The sequence below is a fragment of the Neovison vison genome, chromosome 1, assembly GCF_020171115.1.
Source record: "Neovison vison isolate M4711 chromosome 1, ASM_NN_V1, whole genome shotgun sequence".
Lineage (NCBI taxonomy): Eukaryota > Metazoa > Chordata > Mammalia > Carnivora > Mustelidae > Neogale > Neogale vison.
This window is the reverse complement of record NC_058091.1, coordinates 242,514,809-242,533,447: the sequence shown is the minus strand read 5'-3', so window position 1 is coordinate 242,533,447 and position 18,639 is coordinate 242,514,809. Positions and strand designations below refer to the sequence as shown.

Sequence of the window (18,639 nt, the reverse complement as noted above, 5' to 3'; positions counted from 1 at the left end):
GTTGTATTCCCAGGATACATGTGTGTATGAGACACAGAGAGAGAGAGAGAGAGAGAAGTTGTGTTTAGCATTTCACTGTGACCCTTCTTAATTTTCAGTGTTGATCCATCCGTAATTAGCAAGCCTGCCCTGGAGCCCAGAAAACCAGGCCATTATTATTAACCTCACACTGGACGTATGAGGGACGTATGAGGGACAAAGTGATAATAAAATGAAAGATAATTTTGCTGCCAAGCATTTGGGGAGCTTTTTCTTTTTGGCAATTGATAGTATTGAGAAAATTTTAGCCTCATTCTTCCATCCCTATAATTTTAGGACTAGGTGTACAACTTGAGCTTTCTTAGTTTTCCTGAGTCTGATGCCCTCCTGCTCCTCCTATGACCAGAGCCTGTGCTCCTGAAATCCTCTAGATGTCTTGCAGGCAGCAAAGGTGTGCATGTGCTTGAATGCAACTTGGTTTGTTTGACTGTCAGCTGATGGAAAAGTGCATTTCCTCCATGTGCTCAGGTGGTACATGTTTTAAAAGGAAACCTTCGCTAGGATTGTTGATTGCAGAGTTTCCTATCCCTACACTGTGTTTAAGTGTGTAACACTTAACAGTAGCTACTGATCACATAGCTTGTAAATGGGAAAGGAGACACTTAGTTTACCAGTGCCAAATGAGGTTTCTGAATGAGAGAGATTTTTTTTCCTACTTTGCAATCAAATACAGTTCTCTCAATTTTCTTGATTGGTGTTAAATGGAGCTCTGCCTCAGATCCAGGAGCTGCAGTGGCATTTGTCACCTGCTTATAATTCACGGGCTTGAAGGGCAGTAGAATATGCAACCTCCAAATGCGCAGCTTTGGTAAGAAGGTGTCCCTCTCTTTGACTGGAAGCAGGACATACTTGTAAAGGGTTTCCCTCTCCTCTCTCTATCAAGAAGGGCAGAAGTTCATCCCAGGAGTCAGCCCTAGACACTCATCAGCCCAGAGACAGCACCAGAAGAATCTGTGTAACACAGCTTCCTGAAACTAGCCCTCCTCCGGCATTCGTGCCCCCATCAATTTACCTTCCTGGGATTTAATGTCCATAGAAGCTCAAAGTCCTTTTCCTTTGCTCTGTTGCTCTGTCACTTCTCTAAAAATGTCATCTTCTTTGTTAAGATCCTGTCGCAGCCCAGCTCCTACCCACCCCTTTGAATGACTCATTTCTGACTTCACTCATCTGTTTGTGGGATACATGTTTGTAAAACTTTTGTTTGTTTTTCTCCTGTCAACCTGACTTTTGTCAGTGTCATTTACAGGGCTCCAGGTGGGCAACCTTAAGGGAGAAAGAAAAGAACCATGACTTTTTACCATTATACATCCTAGGTGGATGTGAGCACACAATCCAAACACTAAAATAATCCAAAGGCTGGAGGGAAAAAAAGCCTTTAAAAAATATTAAAAATGACTTGAATGTGGCTTTTGGCAATTTCTTTTTAAAACTTACGGCTTAGGGGCGCCTGGGTGGCTCAGTGGGTTAAAGCCTCTGCCTTTGGCTCAGGTCATGATCTCGGGTCCTGGGATCGAGCCCTGCATCGGGCTCTCTGCTCAGCGGGGAGGGAGCCTGCTTTCCTTCCTCTCTTTCTGCGTGCCTTTCTGCCTGCTTATGATCTCTCTCTGCCATATAAATAAATACAAACCTTAAAAAAATAAAATAAAAATAAAACTTATGGCTTAAATGTGTATATCTGAGATTTGATGAGCAAATGGGTAGTCACGTGCACTGGCGGCCACCTTCCTTCTGCTTAATTGCATGAAGTTCCCTTCATTAATATTTTCAGCTAGGGGTCTTGGGCTACGCAAATGGAATTGAACTGAATCTTTAAGGAGTGCAAGGCCATTCATTGCAGTGTTGTTCATTAAAATAAAAGCTGGAAGTAACCTAGAGGCCCATCCATAAGGGAATGGTACACGAATTACAGTGGGTCTGTTCTGTGGAGCCCTTCTCTAGCTCTTGGGGAGGAATGAGGGGACTTGGAGGTGCTGATATGGACAGACTGCTCTGCAGATTTTATTATTAAGTGAAAAAAGCAAGCTGGGAGCTGAATGTGGAGTATGTCTTGGTACATTGAAAGCAAAAAGTGAATGAATACATATATATGTCAATGTGTACCAGTGTATGAACAAAAAGATATATGTCCAGATATAAAAGAAATTTTTAATAAGGCTGAGTCTGGGAATCAAGACTGGGGCAAGGGAGAGAATTAAGGAAGGGAAGACTTACTTCTCATTGTATACTGTTGGGTGCTATCTGAAAAAAAATTTTTTTTGGTAAGATTTATTTATTTTAGAGAGCGAGAGAGAATGTGAGCAGTGGGAGGGGTGCAAGGAGGGGAAGAGAATCCCAAGCAGACTCCCCACTGAGCCAGGACCCTGACACAGTACTCGATCCCAGGACCCCAGGATCATGACCAAAGCTGAAACCAAGAGTTGAACACTGAACAGGACACCCCTGAGTTATTTTTTACATCATGCATTCCTTTGATAAAAATTTATGAAGAAAATGGGTGATTTCTCTATTTGTCCTGTGAAGGGAACCTCAAGAAGAAACCAGATTCATGACTCTTCCAGACTGAGCTGCTACATCTGCCAAGGAGCTTTCCTTTTCTTTCTTCTTCTTTTTTGTTGCAGATTTTTATTTAAACTCTAGATAGTTAACGTATACTGAGTATTGGTTTCAGGAGCAGAATTTAGTCATTCATCACTTACAGAGAACCCTCAGTGCTCATCAGGAACTTGTCAGCCAGTTTGGGGTACAGCAACAAGGCAAGAGGATGGTTTGGTTCTGATCCTCATTGTGGCTTAATTCAGTGGAAACAGATTAAGCCTATCTGGGGCATCTTGCTGAACCGTTTGGAAAACAAAACTGTGATCTTTGTCTTCTTAGTGGTGATTTGGAATTTTAACTTCTTGTTGATCATTAGGAAATGACAGAAACCAGCCCTCACCTTCCTTTCCTGATAGCCCTGTGGGTCATTCACTCACATTCTTGAGGCTCCCCACCCAGTTGTGCTCCAGCACTTAGTCCTTTAACCCTAAATCCCTAAATGCAACTTCCAGGGGCCTCCTAACGGTCTTTTTCATATAACTTCAACAAAAATGGTGGAAGATCCCCTGGCAGCTGGCCGTGAAGCTGCCTGGGTCCCCAGAGCCTGGTCCACCTACTGGCTGGGCTGTGCTGCTTGGTGGGTGGATGTGAGCACACAAACCTCCTTACTAAGCCAGTTCTCTGGGACCATCTGCAGAGCATCAAGGGTTTCAATGATTTGTCTTCTGATTCTGCTCAGGGCTGCTCAGGGTATTTATAAGAAGGAGCCTCTCAAAAAACAAGGATTCCCCCCTTCTCCCTTGTAAATGGATTGTCACCATTGTCACCATTGGAGAGATGGCTGAAGGTGACACTGTGGAAACCAAGTCTAGGTACAGATATTACCAAGTAGCCAGTGAAGGATAGCAGAATATGCCACCCTAAAACATGACTGTAGAAGTTCAGGACATGGTACCCCAAAATATGCCCTTTTGGTATATTGATTATTTTGAGCATTAGGCATTTGAAGAACAGCAAATGAAGGGAGAGGGTTTCTCTGTATGCCCCTTCTATGCCTGAAAATAGATTGTCCAGAAGGAACGTGATTGCCATAAATCCTCTCTAGGGGAGCCTCATTAACCCGGGAAGATAGACTTATCACAGGAGAGGACCCCGTACCCAGACAGACTCTGTCACAAGCTATCATACTTCCCATCTCCTCTTCTAAGGACACACTCATCTTTTCTAAAAATCATTTACTCTCCTCTGGCAGGTGGACTTCCTCCTACCCTTTCAGGAAGTGTTTAATTCTGAATTCTAAGCTACCTCCGAGAGTTACTAATTTTTCCCTGGGTGTTTCCCTTGTATGCATGATATAAACATGTTGTTAAACTTTTGTTTTCCCCTTGTTAATCTGCCTTTTGTTACAAGGTTCTCAGCTATGAAGTCAGCAGGGTGGAGGGAAGATGGTTCTTACTCCCCTACAAAGGCCTGTCTGCCTCCTTGGCCAGGGCTGGAGGCTCTTTGTCATGGGAACTTTCCGCAGCCCCTGGAGCCCACCCTCGCCTGCCTTGTACTGGGCCTCAGGAGTTATTCCATTGTTGGGATTCAGTGAATTGTTAGAGATGGAGTTTTATTGATCAGAATGTCATGAAGATTATTTTAAGCAGAAAAGAAAATCCGAACAAAGAGCAGCTTAAACTTCTTTTACTTCTTTTAAAACTTTTTAGCAGCATGTTCCCAAAATATAGTTGCCATAAATTTTGTGGCCCCTGAGCATGGGGGAGGGTAGCAGCTAGAAAGGAGACTGTCCTCTTGCACCCAGTTGAGAACAAACAACACAAATTCTCATGCTTTCCATTTTTTCCCTGAAAGCTCACGTTTCCTAAAAGTCCTTTTTTTCCTTAGAAACTCTTTTCTCCCCTCCTTTTCCTTACTAAATTGGTGTGTCAATTCCTGTGTTAACTGTTCAGGGAGCCATTCTTCTCTGTACTTCTGTATGCATATGAATAAACTCTTACCCTTTCTCCTACTGATCTGTCTTTTGTTAGTTAATTCACAGGCCCTGACCTGTACAGCCTAACACCATAGAGGAAAAGTTTTATCCCCAACACAGGACACTAAACATTTCCAGGAAGTGTTATTTATAAAGTGTTAACATTACATGGGGACAATGACAAAGTTAAAATATTCAGAAAGAAAACCAGGATTCCAGACTGTGTGTACAGTCTTGTCATCATTGCACAAAACAAATGAAAGCAGAGAAATACATCAGTGGCTCTCCATATCAGGAAATGGGTCAAAAAACAAGTCTGAAGATTGAAACTATGGAGGAGTGGGTAGAGGAACGGGCAGATAAGACCCTGGAGTGGGACAGAAGGTCCAGAAGCAGAAATGTGTGTATTTGGGAATTGGTGTGTGATTGGGGCTGCAACACAGATCAGTGGGGAAAAGTCCAATCCCTGACTAGATGATGGGAAACTAGCTTACCATGTGGAGAAAGGCAAGCAAGTGATGCAAACCCACCCTACACACAAAAGCAAACTCCAGCTGGACTCAGACCTAAACGTGAATGGTGGATCCATGAAGGTAATAGAAGAAAAAAAGAGATGGAATGTAGGAGAATGCGCTTTCGACCTTGGTGGGGAAGGGTTTTGTAATAAGACTAAATACACAAATCATCTCAAAAAGACGTTTGTCTTCAAAACAAGGTGTCACAGACAAATGTAACAGACGAGTGATAGCCTGGGAGAAGATGTTTGCAATGTCTGAAATAGAATGGTCTAATATTTAGAATAGATGAACTCCTGAACGAAAATTTCAAAATACTCCAAATGGAAATCCTGTTAAAAAGTGGATGAAGGAATGACAGGAAGAGGCAGTTCACAGAAGGGAGAAACCCACAGGGCGACACAATATAGGAAAAAAGACTCAGCCTCATTAGCAATTAGAGGGATGCAAATTTAAATCACCATATTTCTCATACCAGCAAACATGAGAAGGCCGGATAATACCTAGAAGTATTGGCAAAGCACAGCCCCCAGGGACAGGCCTTCTGGGGGGGCAGGCAGCTGGGCTGAGTGAAATTAACTATAGGCGTTCCTTCCCAAGCCTGTACTGTGAGCACTTAAATAGGCCTGCAGGCGGATACAGGGATGGGTCTGGTAGCATCATTTGTATTTACAGCAATGTAGGTGCCCATCACCGTGGGAATGAGAAAGTGAAAGGCTGCAGATGCACAGAACGCGGTACTGAGCAGGAAACAGAATCAATGAAGGAGGCTCACATAGAGTGAGAGTGACATGGAGAGACCATAAAAGAACATGGTGTCGAGCAAAAGAGTATGGAAGGTCATAATTTTGTACCACGATCCCTTTTATGTAACTTACAAACACTCAGTACTATATTTTTCCATTGGAATCTAAGCTCGAAGAGGGCAGAGATTATTGGGTTTTGATGGTTTCTAAATATTCCCAGCCTCTAGAACTTTGCACATGGTAGGTTCAAAAGAAATCGTTCCTGAATGAATACCAAGTATATACCTATGCATATTCATACTTAATATAAGTATATGAAATATATTATGTATAAGTACATTAAATACACTGAAGTAGGAGCTTTTTTGGGGTGAGGGAGTGTGGGAATGAGGATAAAGTATGATGGGAAATGAAAATATGATAAGGTTTCACCATCCGAGTCTTGGTTTTACTCAAATTTTTGTATGTGGCTATAGGAGGAGCACTAGGAGAAAACATACCAAAATACGAATTATTCTTAGATGGTGGAAATTAAGGATGACCTTTTGGTTCCTGCTACTTTTCTATATTTTCTAAAAATTCCATAAGTGTGTTTTATTTTTATTATTCCCAAACCCAGCTCTTGAAAATGTCTTTGAGAGGGGCAGTGCTAAGGTATCAAGTTTCCTCCATTGCTTCTGTCAGCAACCTCCCATTTCCCCCAAACACCACACACACACACATTTACAGAACTGCAATCTTGCTATCCTAGGTTGTGCCTTGGTCAATAGGGAGCATCAGCAGTCTCTCCTTTTTCTTCCAGACTGATCTCCTAGTTTTAGGGCTGTGTCTGGTTTCCCAGAATAACGGACCTCCTGCCTTCTCTCCTGCCCTGCTGTGAGGGTTTGGGTTTCTGGTCTCAGTCTTCCCCAGTTTGTCTCAGCCTGGTGCTCTCCCTCACTGTATTGGTTGAATGGTGTCTTCCCCTGAATTAACATCCTCCCTGGAATGGGGCCTTATTGGAAATAGGGTGCTGCAGGTGTAGTTAATTAAGATGAAGTCCTGGGGCACCTGGGTGGCTGAGTGGGTTAAGCCTCTGCCTTTGGCTCAGGTCACGATCTCAGGGTCCTGGGATCGAGCCCCGCATCAGGTTCTCTGCTCAGCAGGGAGCCTTCTTCCCCCGCCTCTCTGCCTGCTGCTCTGCCTACTTGTGCTCTCTCTCTCTCTCTCTCTCTGTCAAATAAATAAATAAAATCTTAAAAAAAAAAAAAAAGATGAAGTCCTATTGGAGTAGAGTGGCCCTTAATCCAAAATGACTGGTCCTCACAAGAGACAGAAATACAGAAGATCACTATATGACAACAGAGGCAGAGATACAGGAGATAAGCCTACAAGTGAAAGATCTCCCAGGAAACCGGCAGGCGGAAAGGAAGGATCTTACCCTAGAGCCTTCAGAGAAAGCAGAGCCTGCTAACATCTTGATTTGGGACCTCTGGCCTCCAGCAGGGTGAGAGCATACGTTCTCTGTGTTATGTCATCACGTGACAGCAGTGCCTGGGCTAATACAGCCCCCTGTACTCAACCAGGCCTTCATCATGGAGGATTTTCAGTGCCCAAGAAAGCCTCTCCTGCCCCCACTTTCCTCTGCCTCTGGTATTCTCAACATCCAAAACCTTGGATATTAGAAGAAGAAGAGGAAGAAGAGGGAGAGGTCGACTTCATGCCTTTGTTGATGCTAAAATGAGCTCTGGTTGAAAAAAAAAAATAAATGAGATAAGATTTAGTCATTTTCCTCTAATGAAATGTTTGTTTACTTGGTCGCTGCAGCCAACAGAGAAAGATTCGCTCAGAATCTGGAAGATGTACTGCACAGATTAAAATCCAGTGGAATTCTCTCTGTTCTGGCGCTATCACTTCTGAAGCCATCTTGCAGTGCGTCTGTGCTGGCAATGAAGAGTTCGAGCTGGACCACACCCTCTCCTCTACCTGCAGATGCTGGGGTGGGACCTTGGAGTCCTCACTGTTCTCCCACTGTGCTGGGGCTCCACAGGGCTTCTACTGTGGAGGGGAAGAGAAGGAGCTGGCTCTTTTCTGCCTCTTTCTCTGTGTCTCTTCATTGCGGGAGCTCCACAGGGCAGCACTGCGGGGGCCCCAGAGACCGAAGAAGCAGGATCCCCGCAGCTCACAGATGAGCAAGCTGTCCTGGAAACAGCCAGGAGTCTGTGGGGTTGCTCCAGCCAGGCTGAGCCACCTGCAGGTTGAGAGCTCCTGGTTCTTCTGCACTGGGGTGCCATTCATCTCCTTCCTTGGAGGACCCCCTCTTCCTACAGCCGCTCTCCAGCTCCTTCAATTCTTGTTCCCTCCAGTGTGCTTTCTTCCGCTGGTGCAGCGGATGTTTCTAGACTGCACACATGAGTCACTCAATCATCTGCTGCGACCTTGTGGTGGCTCTTCATTTACCGAAAATGAACTCCAGCTTCTTACATGGGAAGGCCACAGCTAGGTTGTATGCTTTCATGCCCTTATCCCCTGCTTCTCCCTATGCTGTGGCACCACTGACCGCTCTCCATGGGCCTCCTTCCCCTATCTGCGCTGCACAGTTCCCCTGCACTTTTTATGCCTCGCTCCATCCTTCCCATTCGCTTTTGTGTGTTTCTCTCTCCCACACTCTCAGCTTTCATTTGAACATTGTCTCCTTAAAGAAATCTTTTTTTTTTTTTTTAAGATTTTATTTACTTATCAGGGAGAGACAGCTTGAGTGTGTGCGTGCACAAGCAGGGGGGAGGGGCAGAGGGAGAGGAAAAAGCAGATCCCCAGCAATCAGGGAGCCAGACACGGGGGTTCCATCCCAGAACCTTGAGATCATGACCTGAGCCAAAGGCAGGTGCTTAACCCACCTGAGCCTCCCAGGTGCCCCTCCTTAGAGAAACCTTTAAACACAGACACACACATGCACACGCACACACACAGAGGATCAGCTGTCCCACTAAGTCAGCTGTTAAAACCGCCCTTTTACTGCATAGCCCTCAGCCTGATTTGCAAAGCCACATTTATTTACATGATTGTATGAATAATGTCTGTCCCCTCCTCTAGACTCTCAGGTCCTGAGGAAGGAAGCTTGTTGAATCTGGTTCTTTATTTCATCCCAGCACCCAGCCTGGAGCCCTGCTCTTACTAGAGGCTTGACGAGTGTTTGTCGCAGGGATGTCAGGTTTTCAGAGAGCTCTGTGAGTAGGGCCCACCCACCTGTGATCTTCTCCTGACATATATTTTCCACATTGAATCTGTGAATTTGCTGCTAGGAAAATACATGCCTGCACGCCGATGGGGTGTGCAGCTCCTTGATTAATGATACCCTATGATGACTAATTTATACAGCATTGTAACTTTTTTTTTTTTTTCAGAGAAAAATCCTTCATTTCCATCATTTCCATTTGAGGTAATTTGTGCTGCTACTCATTGACTAATATTCTCTAGAATGGTCTCCAATTTCTCCATATCTCTGATACTTCATGGTGATAGTTGAACTTGTAGAGGAAATGATTTTTCCCCCATTTTTTTGTGTGTAGTGATGAATCTTTTCCATGAAACTGTTTTTCAAAAAATAGTCTCTTTCTGTATTTGTCAGGAGGTCTGCCTGCCCAGTTCCTTGCTCCTCCTCCTGTGCTCCTCTGTCTTTCCTGCCCATGCTGTTTCTTTTCACAGCATTGTTTTAGCAACACTCTAGGCTTATGCACTGTCAGTGGTCTGCATGTTTCCAACTGGAACTATTCCCTTGGCCTTTTTTAAACCATGGAGCTCACAAGTACAAGCCTCTAGTTTTTCTAGTTCTAGAAAGATTATAGGGGGTGGGGCAGGGGCTAGGGAAGCCTAGCAGAAATCAGGAAGACTGAGTAGAGAAGGTGCTGAAAGAGGAGGTGTTGTGTTCATTGGAGGGAACATTGTGATGTTGAAAATCCAATGGGCTCATTCCCACTGAGCTCTCTGGGGGAAAATTATGTACTTACTCTGGGTCAAGTTCTCTGCAGAGAGTTTTAGATCCTTCATCTAATCAGGGTGCTGTTGAGGATTCGATTAGATGAAGAATATAAAATTAGATGAAGAATATAAACCTCACCAGCACCCTGCACAAGGACATTGTTATTAATTCACTCACTGACTCATTTATTTCTTTGCTGAGCTAATATTTGCTTTGTACCTAATATGTGCCAGAATTTTCTGGAGGTTCAATGGGATGAGACATCTGAACAAGTGGGTGAATTGTGTTGTCATTTACAAAGATTAGGGTAAGAGCCAGGATTTGAGTGGGAAAGACAGGCATTCCATATTGGACATGTTACAATTCTAACACCCCAGTTTCCAAATAAGAAGACTAATTTCCAGTAGATGCCCAAGATTGCACGGTTGCCAGGAAATGGCAATGGACTAGAAGCCAGGTCAGTCTGAGTGCAGAGTCAAACTCTTGGCTCTCCATTCCATAGCCTTGAGGAAACGAAGCACAGCTGCCCTGGGTGCTCACTGGAACCTCTCCCCTGCCCTTGTCCTCAGAAAGCAAATGGCCTCCTTTATCCCACCTGAATTCCTGTCACCCAATGTACACTGTCTTCCTGTATTTCAGAGGCTGATGCTCTTGGCATAAACCATAGAAGAAGACAGTCACGTAACTTTAGGTATTAGTTGTAACCCAATGAAAAATTGTCACTGAAGCATAGGTTAATTAGCTCATTTCCTATGATGACTCATTAATGAATGCCCTGGTGAAAGTGCTCCTCCAGATGCTTAGGGAGGAAAATAGAAAAAGATAGAGCTAGTATGGGCAGAGGTCATATCTGTCCCTTGTCCTGAGATAAGCCAGTTCCTGCATCTTGCTCTCAGACATGGAAGCCAGTGATTCTGGCCACAGTGTGGACCTGTTGACTGGCAGGTATGCCCTCACTGCACCAGACCTGCACGTGCTCCAGAGGTAGGGGCCTCCCATGGCAGCTTCATCCCCTGATATCTGTGATCCTCTGCTTCCATTCTATCTTTTTGGATGCTCAAGCAGAGGCCTGGGGGCACACAGTCAGATCCCTGAAGGTACTGGGATTGATACATAAGTGAGTGGTTTGAGGAATTTTCTGCCAAGTTCTCTTAAAAAAACAAAAGGAAACACAACAAAACACCCAACAACTTGCTTTTAAGACTTGCAGACTTCGCAGCTTAAAAAATATTTTCCCAGTGGTAAAGAAAACAATGTTCAAGTCATTTCTTGCATGTCAAGTAGGCATTTGTTTATACTACCGGCCAGCCTTTCAAACTTCAAGGAAATGTATTTTCTGACGGTGTTGGTCTGTAAAATTTGAAAAGCCTAAAAATATTCAAAGCATGAGAAACAGGTGCGAAACACAGATTCCAGTGGATGCTGGGAGCGCAGGCTTATTCAGCCTTCCAGTACTTCCTCAGGCCCAGGGTGGGCCTTTACTCAAGCTTTCTGGCTTCCTAGCACCCTGGCTCCAAATGGCCTAGTTCCTATGTGCTTTGAGCTCTCTCTACCACCATACAAAGATATTCCTTCTCCTTTTCCCCTCCTCTCTCCTCTTCCATTTTGATAAGTTTGCAAGCAGATTACAAACTGTCATCTCAACATCTTTACCTTCCACAATGGGATCTCACTAGAGATCATAGCAGGTGGCAAATTGGTCTGATTTATCATTATTTGCATTTTTAATCTGTGGTATTTTAGGCCCAGAGAATTTTTTTGCAGGTCTTAAAATGGCAACACAAACATTGATACATAATTCATTATCTATTTTTTTCATAATACCTGGGTTCACAACCCATTAACAACCAGTAAAGTCATCAGCACTTTAAGCAGGATGAAGCTACAGCTTTAGCTTTCTTGCCCTTACTCTTCTCCTCTCTGGTTTATTAGAATCAGTTGCACCGTCAGCAGCCTCCATGCTGATGTTGTGTCAACATGAAAAGCCTTCTTAGTTGGAGCTTTCTTATTACTCTGAATGACCAAGTCTTCAGTAACTAAGGGGAAGTGTTTTTAGGGCTTCCACAGTCCCTTGACTTGGAAACAGGGGGTACTTTAAATTTAAGCAAAAGGTGAGAAAGCACCTTTTGGAGAAAGTACCTCCAGTCCCTGCCCTGTTTTCTCTTTCTTTCCAAATCCCTAAACCTCACTTCCTGTTTTCCTATTGTTCTTTGCTTCTCTACCCCTTCCTGCTCCCACTAGTGTAACTGAGTAGGAAGAAAGATTAACACTTGTAATCCCTTTGAAACAACAGCTTTATAGATAAGCAACACAGTAGACAGGATGCCCTGGAGTTTGGCAAGATGCCAGCAAAATAGAGGGGATCCTCAGCAGTTTTATCAGAAGGCTGATCAGTAAAGAAAACCAAACGGACTCATTCAAGAAAAGTGTAAAGACCTTATTGTGTTCCTGGTGGCAGGGGCTGTAACTCAACCTTATTTTTTCCATGCTACTTCAGGTGCCTCTCTATATAGAGAGAGCCTCTGTCAGGATGAAACACCTCTGAATAACCCATTCCATGCTGATCTTCCCTTTCTTTGTCCCTGTCTCCTCCTCTTCAGATAAACCAGTTAACCAAAATGTCACTTGTAGGTCCTGCTGTCCAGGAGTTTAGTGGCCACTGGCACTGTACAATGCAGCAAATGGTTGGTCTTCTGTTATTTAACTTGTGTTTGTTTGATCCCTTTAACAGCCTCCTAACCTTCTGTAGAGCTTTCCTATCCCACCATGTCTATCAAATAGCTCTATTAGATTCATACATGTAGGAAAAGTTTAAACCATAGATAAAAGTAATCTCTTGCTTCAGCAGTTGAAAGGATTATGCTTTCAGGATTTCATTCATTCCCGTCATCAAGGATTTATGGAATGCTTATTAGATTACTGAGCACTGGTCAAGGCATTAGGAAGGTCTTATGGGCCACAATGAGTTTTTCATATCATTTTAGACCCAAGAAGATGAGAGAGGCATAAGAGGAATCTTTGAGGAGATGCATCATTTCTAAACCAAAAATACTGGCTTGCTGGCAGGCATCTGACTTCAGCCATAATTTACTAGAGACCTGGACATTGGCTGTAGATCTTGCTAATGACTAGACTCTATTCTGGTGATATATTATAGTGACTCAAAAACAGTAGACCAGGCCACTGAATCTAGCTTTCCCTGCGTGAGCTTTTCTAGTCAGGAGCAGCCGTCCCCAGGGCGAGTGTCTTAGAGGATCTATAGGATGACATAGGACACCTCCAGTCAGGACCAGATCTCTTTTTTTTTTACAGCTGATGTCATGGGTCACCCACATACATGTGGCTACAGTCAGCAGCACGCAGTTCCTTTAAAGTAGGGCAGACTCCTAAAGAGTGCATTTTATAACACACACTTGCTCTTCATTCTTTTATTACAAATTGACTTGTCTTTTGCTAAGCTGCTCTCTTCTCTGAGAAGATTTATAATGTTAGGAATGCACATACAAGGATAGTTGAATAAGTAATAAAGTTCTAAAGGAACGCTTGTGTTAATTTATAATGCGCCATTTGTCGACAGTGTGAAAGACATTATTTCAAACAAAGGTAACTAGGGGATGTTAATAGCCAGCAAATGTATTTATGCTAGCTCTTATTCTGAGTAAGGCAGTGCATTGTAGAACACATTTGTCATCATGTTAGGAGTGCTCTTAATTGTCTCTAATTGCCATAATTTACTTTTTAAATCAAAATATCATGCTTTCCACAAACTTCCAGTTTTAGATATTATATATACTAAAATATGCCAGACTTTTGGTTTTAGTAAAGGAAACAAATGGCTCAGATATTATTCCACATGTTAGTCAAGCATCGTTTTTTCAGAAAGGCTGGACTGTTCACAGATTGTAGAGAATTGGGCAATTGGGCAATTATCCAGAAAACTGAATCCAGAAAAAAAAAAAAAAAGCTTTTTTTTTTTTTTTTTTTTTTTTCCTGGAATTTTTCCCTCCCTCTTGGGCCAGAAATTTCTAAGTATACTGGATTAGCCACTTTTACATGGCCTGTGAAGATTCAGTCTGAAGCTGAGGGAACAAACAAAATTCTACCAACATTCCTTGGGGCTTCATTGACCTTATTGCTGGTTGATGGAGTTTATTATACAGAGACAATGAAAGAACAGGCAATAGCTACATTCTTTGGGGGCCTCTTTGGGTAATCTCATCTACATCCACCAATTTTTTTTAGATGAGGCTATGAACAATGCAGGATTGGGGAAGTTGTTCCAATTCAGTAGATGGGTCCAAGATAAGGGGAACAGGTGGAATAATACTAGTTAATTCCAGGATTCTTCATCTATTCACATCTGTAGTGCCCCATAGCTTTTGGTGAGCTTGTCCCTTCTGTCTGTGACTGTGGGCGATCATTCCTTTGGAGAGGCTTCCATGGTCTCATGCATGCATATCTAAATTGTCTCTCCTTGTGTCCCAGTGCCTCACACGCCAAATCCTCTAATTCAGCTGACCTACCAGTGAAGTAAATTTCCAACACTCTAGCTTTTATCATTTTCATCACAATCACAAATCACAAATCTAATCACTATCTCAGTGGCTCTTCATGTCCTACAGGATAGCTTCCACAGTGCTCAGCCTGACACACAGAGCCCCCTGAGATCTCCCCTGAACCGTCTCTGCAGCATTCCTCCTGCGTGCCCCTACAGGAAGCTTTTTGTTCTAGTCCCATGCAGCTTCTTGGCAGTCCCTCGCCTGCTCTGGGCCATTCCGGACCTTACCTTCATTTGCCTCCTCCAAATGCCCACCTCTCTCTTCCCACTGATCCAATTCCTCTGCCTCAGCAAGAGCCAGCCCCATTCTGTTTCCTCTTTTGAGATCTCCCTGAACACTATGGTTCATGGGGCCTCCTTTGGCTAAATCAGTAGCCATCCTTGGCCACCTAATTTTGTCCCTAACATCTTATTAGGACAATGAACTTCTCTCCTGTAGTTAACATCTTTTCCCAGCTCTGTTGTCAGCCTTGCATGTGACACATTTTTGAATGCTCCCAGGAATCCTAGGCTCTGGTTGAATAGCAGGATGAGAAATGCTGAGGCTGGTTGTAGTTTCTGCCCTTCCAGGTGCACCTTCTGCAATGGGGGTATTCCATACCTTCATCATTCAGATAAAGACCAATGAACCTGAGAAGCCCAGTGCATGAACAGTTTTCCCAGAATGGCAAAGAGCTGGCTCTGGGCTTTGAGTGCCTAGTGGTTTCGCTTCTTAGCTATATGATATCTCTTTACCTCTGTGCCCTCATCGAAAAGGAGGATAATAATGGCACCCATATTAATGGTTGTTTTTAAACACCTCCTCCTTTAAATAGTGTCAGTTGATAGTAAAAGCACAGGATCACTCCATTATTGAATGGTGGACTTTGGAGATGGGTCTCCATTCCCCAGGCTAGTCTGGTCGTCTGGGTGTTCTCAGGCGGTGGAATTACAGGGTTTTTGCCCTGGGCCCATCTGCAGAGGTAAGAAGCCCAATGACACAAGAACAATTTTGTTTCATTTTCATTTACCTTTCCCTTATTCCCCTGCCAGAACAATAGTAATAGCTTGCTAAACCAAGAAAGGCTGCTAGCAAGCCTTTCTAGCATTGGGTAGGAGACTGGATCTAGGATCAACACAGTCCAGGACAGGATAGAGAGCTGGATAAGATATATCAAAACCATTCAGGTGAGACAATCAAGAAATCCCAGACCTGGGCTAGGAAAAATTCACAGGTGTCCTAGACACTACTGAGCTCCATGGGGCAGAGCCCAGTGAGGCGCTTACCTCCAAACCACAACACTATCCTGCCTGTGTGCTGCTTGTCTATTACTGTGTAGATTTGTGCTTAGGTCACCTCTTATTCACATTTAGGTGGTTTCAAATATTTCATCTAATGGACTGCTTTTCCTTCAGGCCTGCATCTGGCAAGGTTGAGGAAATCCCCTTCCTCCCATGGGCCGGTGAGACCCCAAGGCCCTCACCTTGGGTTAGACCAGAAGACAACCCAATTGACTAATGGACACACCTGGAAGAGCCCTCTGTCTGCAGAGTGGTGAGTGGGAGAGTTACCTTGAATTCAGTCTCAATGTTGGCTAGTCTGGCCAATTCGTTGCTTAGCTCCAGCGCGGTGAGGACAGGGTCTTCACTGGACAGAGACAAGTAGGCAGCGCTGGCCAGTCCCTTGTAGGCATTCATGCGGGAGCGCGAGTGGCTGAACGAGTCCTTCCGCTGCTTCTCGGTGCACTCATTGCACTTGCAGAAGTAGTCGTGTGGCCGCTCAATGCGGGCACCCTTGAGCAGGAGGATGTGCACGATCTCATACTCCTGGCAGTGCGCCGCCAGGATGATGGGTGTGATGTCCTGGGAGAAGCGTGTGCCATCCTCGTCGTAGGCGTAGAAGTCGTCGTCGCGCAGCTCTTGCTCCAGTGGGCTGAGGGTCAGTTGCTGGCCCTGCGCGAAGGCCGGGTGGTTGAGGATGGCCTCCACGATGCGCACGTAGCCCTTGCTGATGGCCAGCAGCAGCGCGTCCCCCACCCGCGCCAGGTTCTCCTTCTTGAGCAGCAGCTCCGTGACCTCCAGGTGCTCGTTGCCCACAGCCAGCTGCAGCGCGTTTTGCCCCATGTAGTCCACGCAGTTGAAGTTGAGGGTCTTGGACTCCTCCAGCATTTTCCTGACCACAGGGATGTTGCCATACTCCGCTGAGTCCAGGAAGCGCTCCTCCTCGGGCGTCAGGCTGGTGCCCTTCTCGTTGAACATGTAGGCAGGACCCCGGATGGCCTGGCGGCGGCCCTTTTCCCTCAGTGTCGTGTGCCGGCGCTGCATGTTTTTGAAGGTACCGCTCCCCAACCTATGGGGGTACAAGGCAGAGATGCTTGGTTACTCTCCCAGGGGCCTGCAGGGTGTCCAGGGGCAGAGCAGACCCAAGTTGTCAAGGTGAAAAAGAATCTCACAAGCAGGATTGTAGGAGAAATTATGAAATCTTATTAGAAACCATTCTCCGCTTGCTGAGATGAAGACTGGTTAGTGAACCTGAACTATTCCTATTCATATAGAGGAATATTGATTAGGCTATCCAGCATCTGTGCATCTCAGGTGGAGAAATGGTGACAGACTGAAATGTGGCTTCAGGCGGAGGGTAATGGGAGATAGGGAGCATGTGGGGTAGGAATGCAGTCCAAACAGGCCAGTGACTATGAGTTTTCTCTCAGTGTGTGCCAAGTTCAGCACCTCACTTAATTTCTCTGGGCTTTGATACCTTGCTTCTCTGTGAATTTGCCTGTACAATGTGGGCAATTATTAGCCATAGGGTCCATCAGAGGGTTAAGTGAGGTGACATGTATTAGAAAGGTATGTTGGTATCCTCCTGCCTGTTGGCACACCCAGTTCCCCCAGAGCTCTGCTGCAGACCTGGCCACTGCAGATACTGCTCTCTTTGCTTCGGGTGCATTGTCCCCTTGAGCTCCCTCACTGTGACAGCCCTCCCACAACACACAGGTGTGGCCATGCGCCTCTGTTTCCACATCTGGTCCTGTCCCCGGTGACTGTGCTGTATGGGGAACCTATTTGGGGACCGTGCTTGCTTTCTTGTTCCTGTTGAAGGCTGAGCATCACTGAAAGGGCAAGGTGTGGCAGGAAGTGGGCCTGGACACATTGCCACTTACTGATGACCACTGAGGAAGTTCAGCCCTAGCTTCCTCAGATCAAACCTGGATTTTTGTATGGGTGGAAGAGCAAGTTAGTTTAGATGCTGGGTTTATTTTTCACTTGTTCTTTGCTATTGTGGCAGGTAGAGGTTAATACTAATACTTGGTAGTAATGGTTAAACATCTATTAAGCACCTATTCTCTGCCAGGCACAATACTGAGAAGTTAATAATTTCACCTATATTACTTGTGCAATTCTGGCATCGATCCTATTACAGGTTATATTGCTGACACAAGTAGGACTGAGAGACAGGCTTTGAAGTTGGATGGCTTAGAGTAGGAGTCCCTCTTCCACCTTTGGCCACCTTGGTAACTTTGGGTAAGTAACCTAGTCTTTGGTTTGCCAGGGTTTTAAAAAGGTTAGATTGGAGAAAATAAAAGGTATTGTGTCATTTGGGATTGAGTCAGGCACCCCATCTCCAGCTAACAGTGAGACTTTGAATGGATCCCTGGCTCAGGGATGCTTTCATTATAATATAAAGTTCTGACCACTTGTTCCCTAAATCTCTACAGACTTGAACAGCTGATTCTCCAGTTGGCCCTACCCATATTTTCCTATTCTTTTTTTTTCTTTCTAGTCTACCCCTACTCGCATTAAATTAGAATGGCATACGGTTTTGATAAGACAGTATATATTCTTTTTTTTTTTTTAAAGACAGTATATATTCTAAAGAGTAAGTACTTGGGGATTTATTTTGAACTATTTTCTGGGTTTCCAGTAGTCTTTTTTTTAATTGATTATATCTTCATGCATTAAAAATACTTATTTTGCTTAAACCATTTATTAAAAAATAAAAGTAATCCCAGAAGAAGGACTTTAAACTAAATCTAGTGTTTTGAGATTTCAAAAAAAGTGGCAATCTTGTGATCTTTAAAATTCTGGGCTCTATTTGGTTTTCTGCTTGTTTTACCCTTTGACCTGCTCAAACCTTTATAGTTTTAGCTCCTTTAGGGGGCCCTGTCTGGCATAAGCCAAAAGACTTGGAGCTCAGAGCTTATGCTCTAATCTTGCCTAGGGCTGAGGCCCACACTTTTGGGGGGAAGCTGCTGAACTCTTCAACAGAATGACTTCTTCATCTGCAGAAAATTAGAAGAAATAATTATGGGTAACTCTGTCAAAATGTAACC

The 18,639-nt window shown here is 44.4% G+C and overlaps 1 protein-coding gene across 1 annotated transcript in view; it reads right to left on the bottom strand.

Moving 5' to 3' along the window:
- TRPC7 (transient receptor potential cation channel subfamily C member 7) overlaps positions 1-17,255 on the bottom strand; it is a 148,017-nt gene extending 130,762 nt beyond the window's left edge. Inside the window, exons 1-2 of the mRNA XM_044227302.1 lie at positions 17,188-17,255; positions 15,878-16,655 (exon numbers count right to left, since the gene is read on the bottom strand). Of these exons, the coding sequence (XP_044083237.1) occupies positions 15,878-16,655; positions 17,188-17,255 (846 nt within the window). The remainder of the gene's footprint in view (positions 1-15,877; positions 16,656-17,187) is intronic.
- Positions 17,256-18,639: the final 1,384 nt, after the last annotated feature.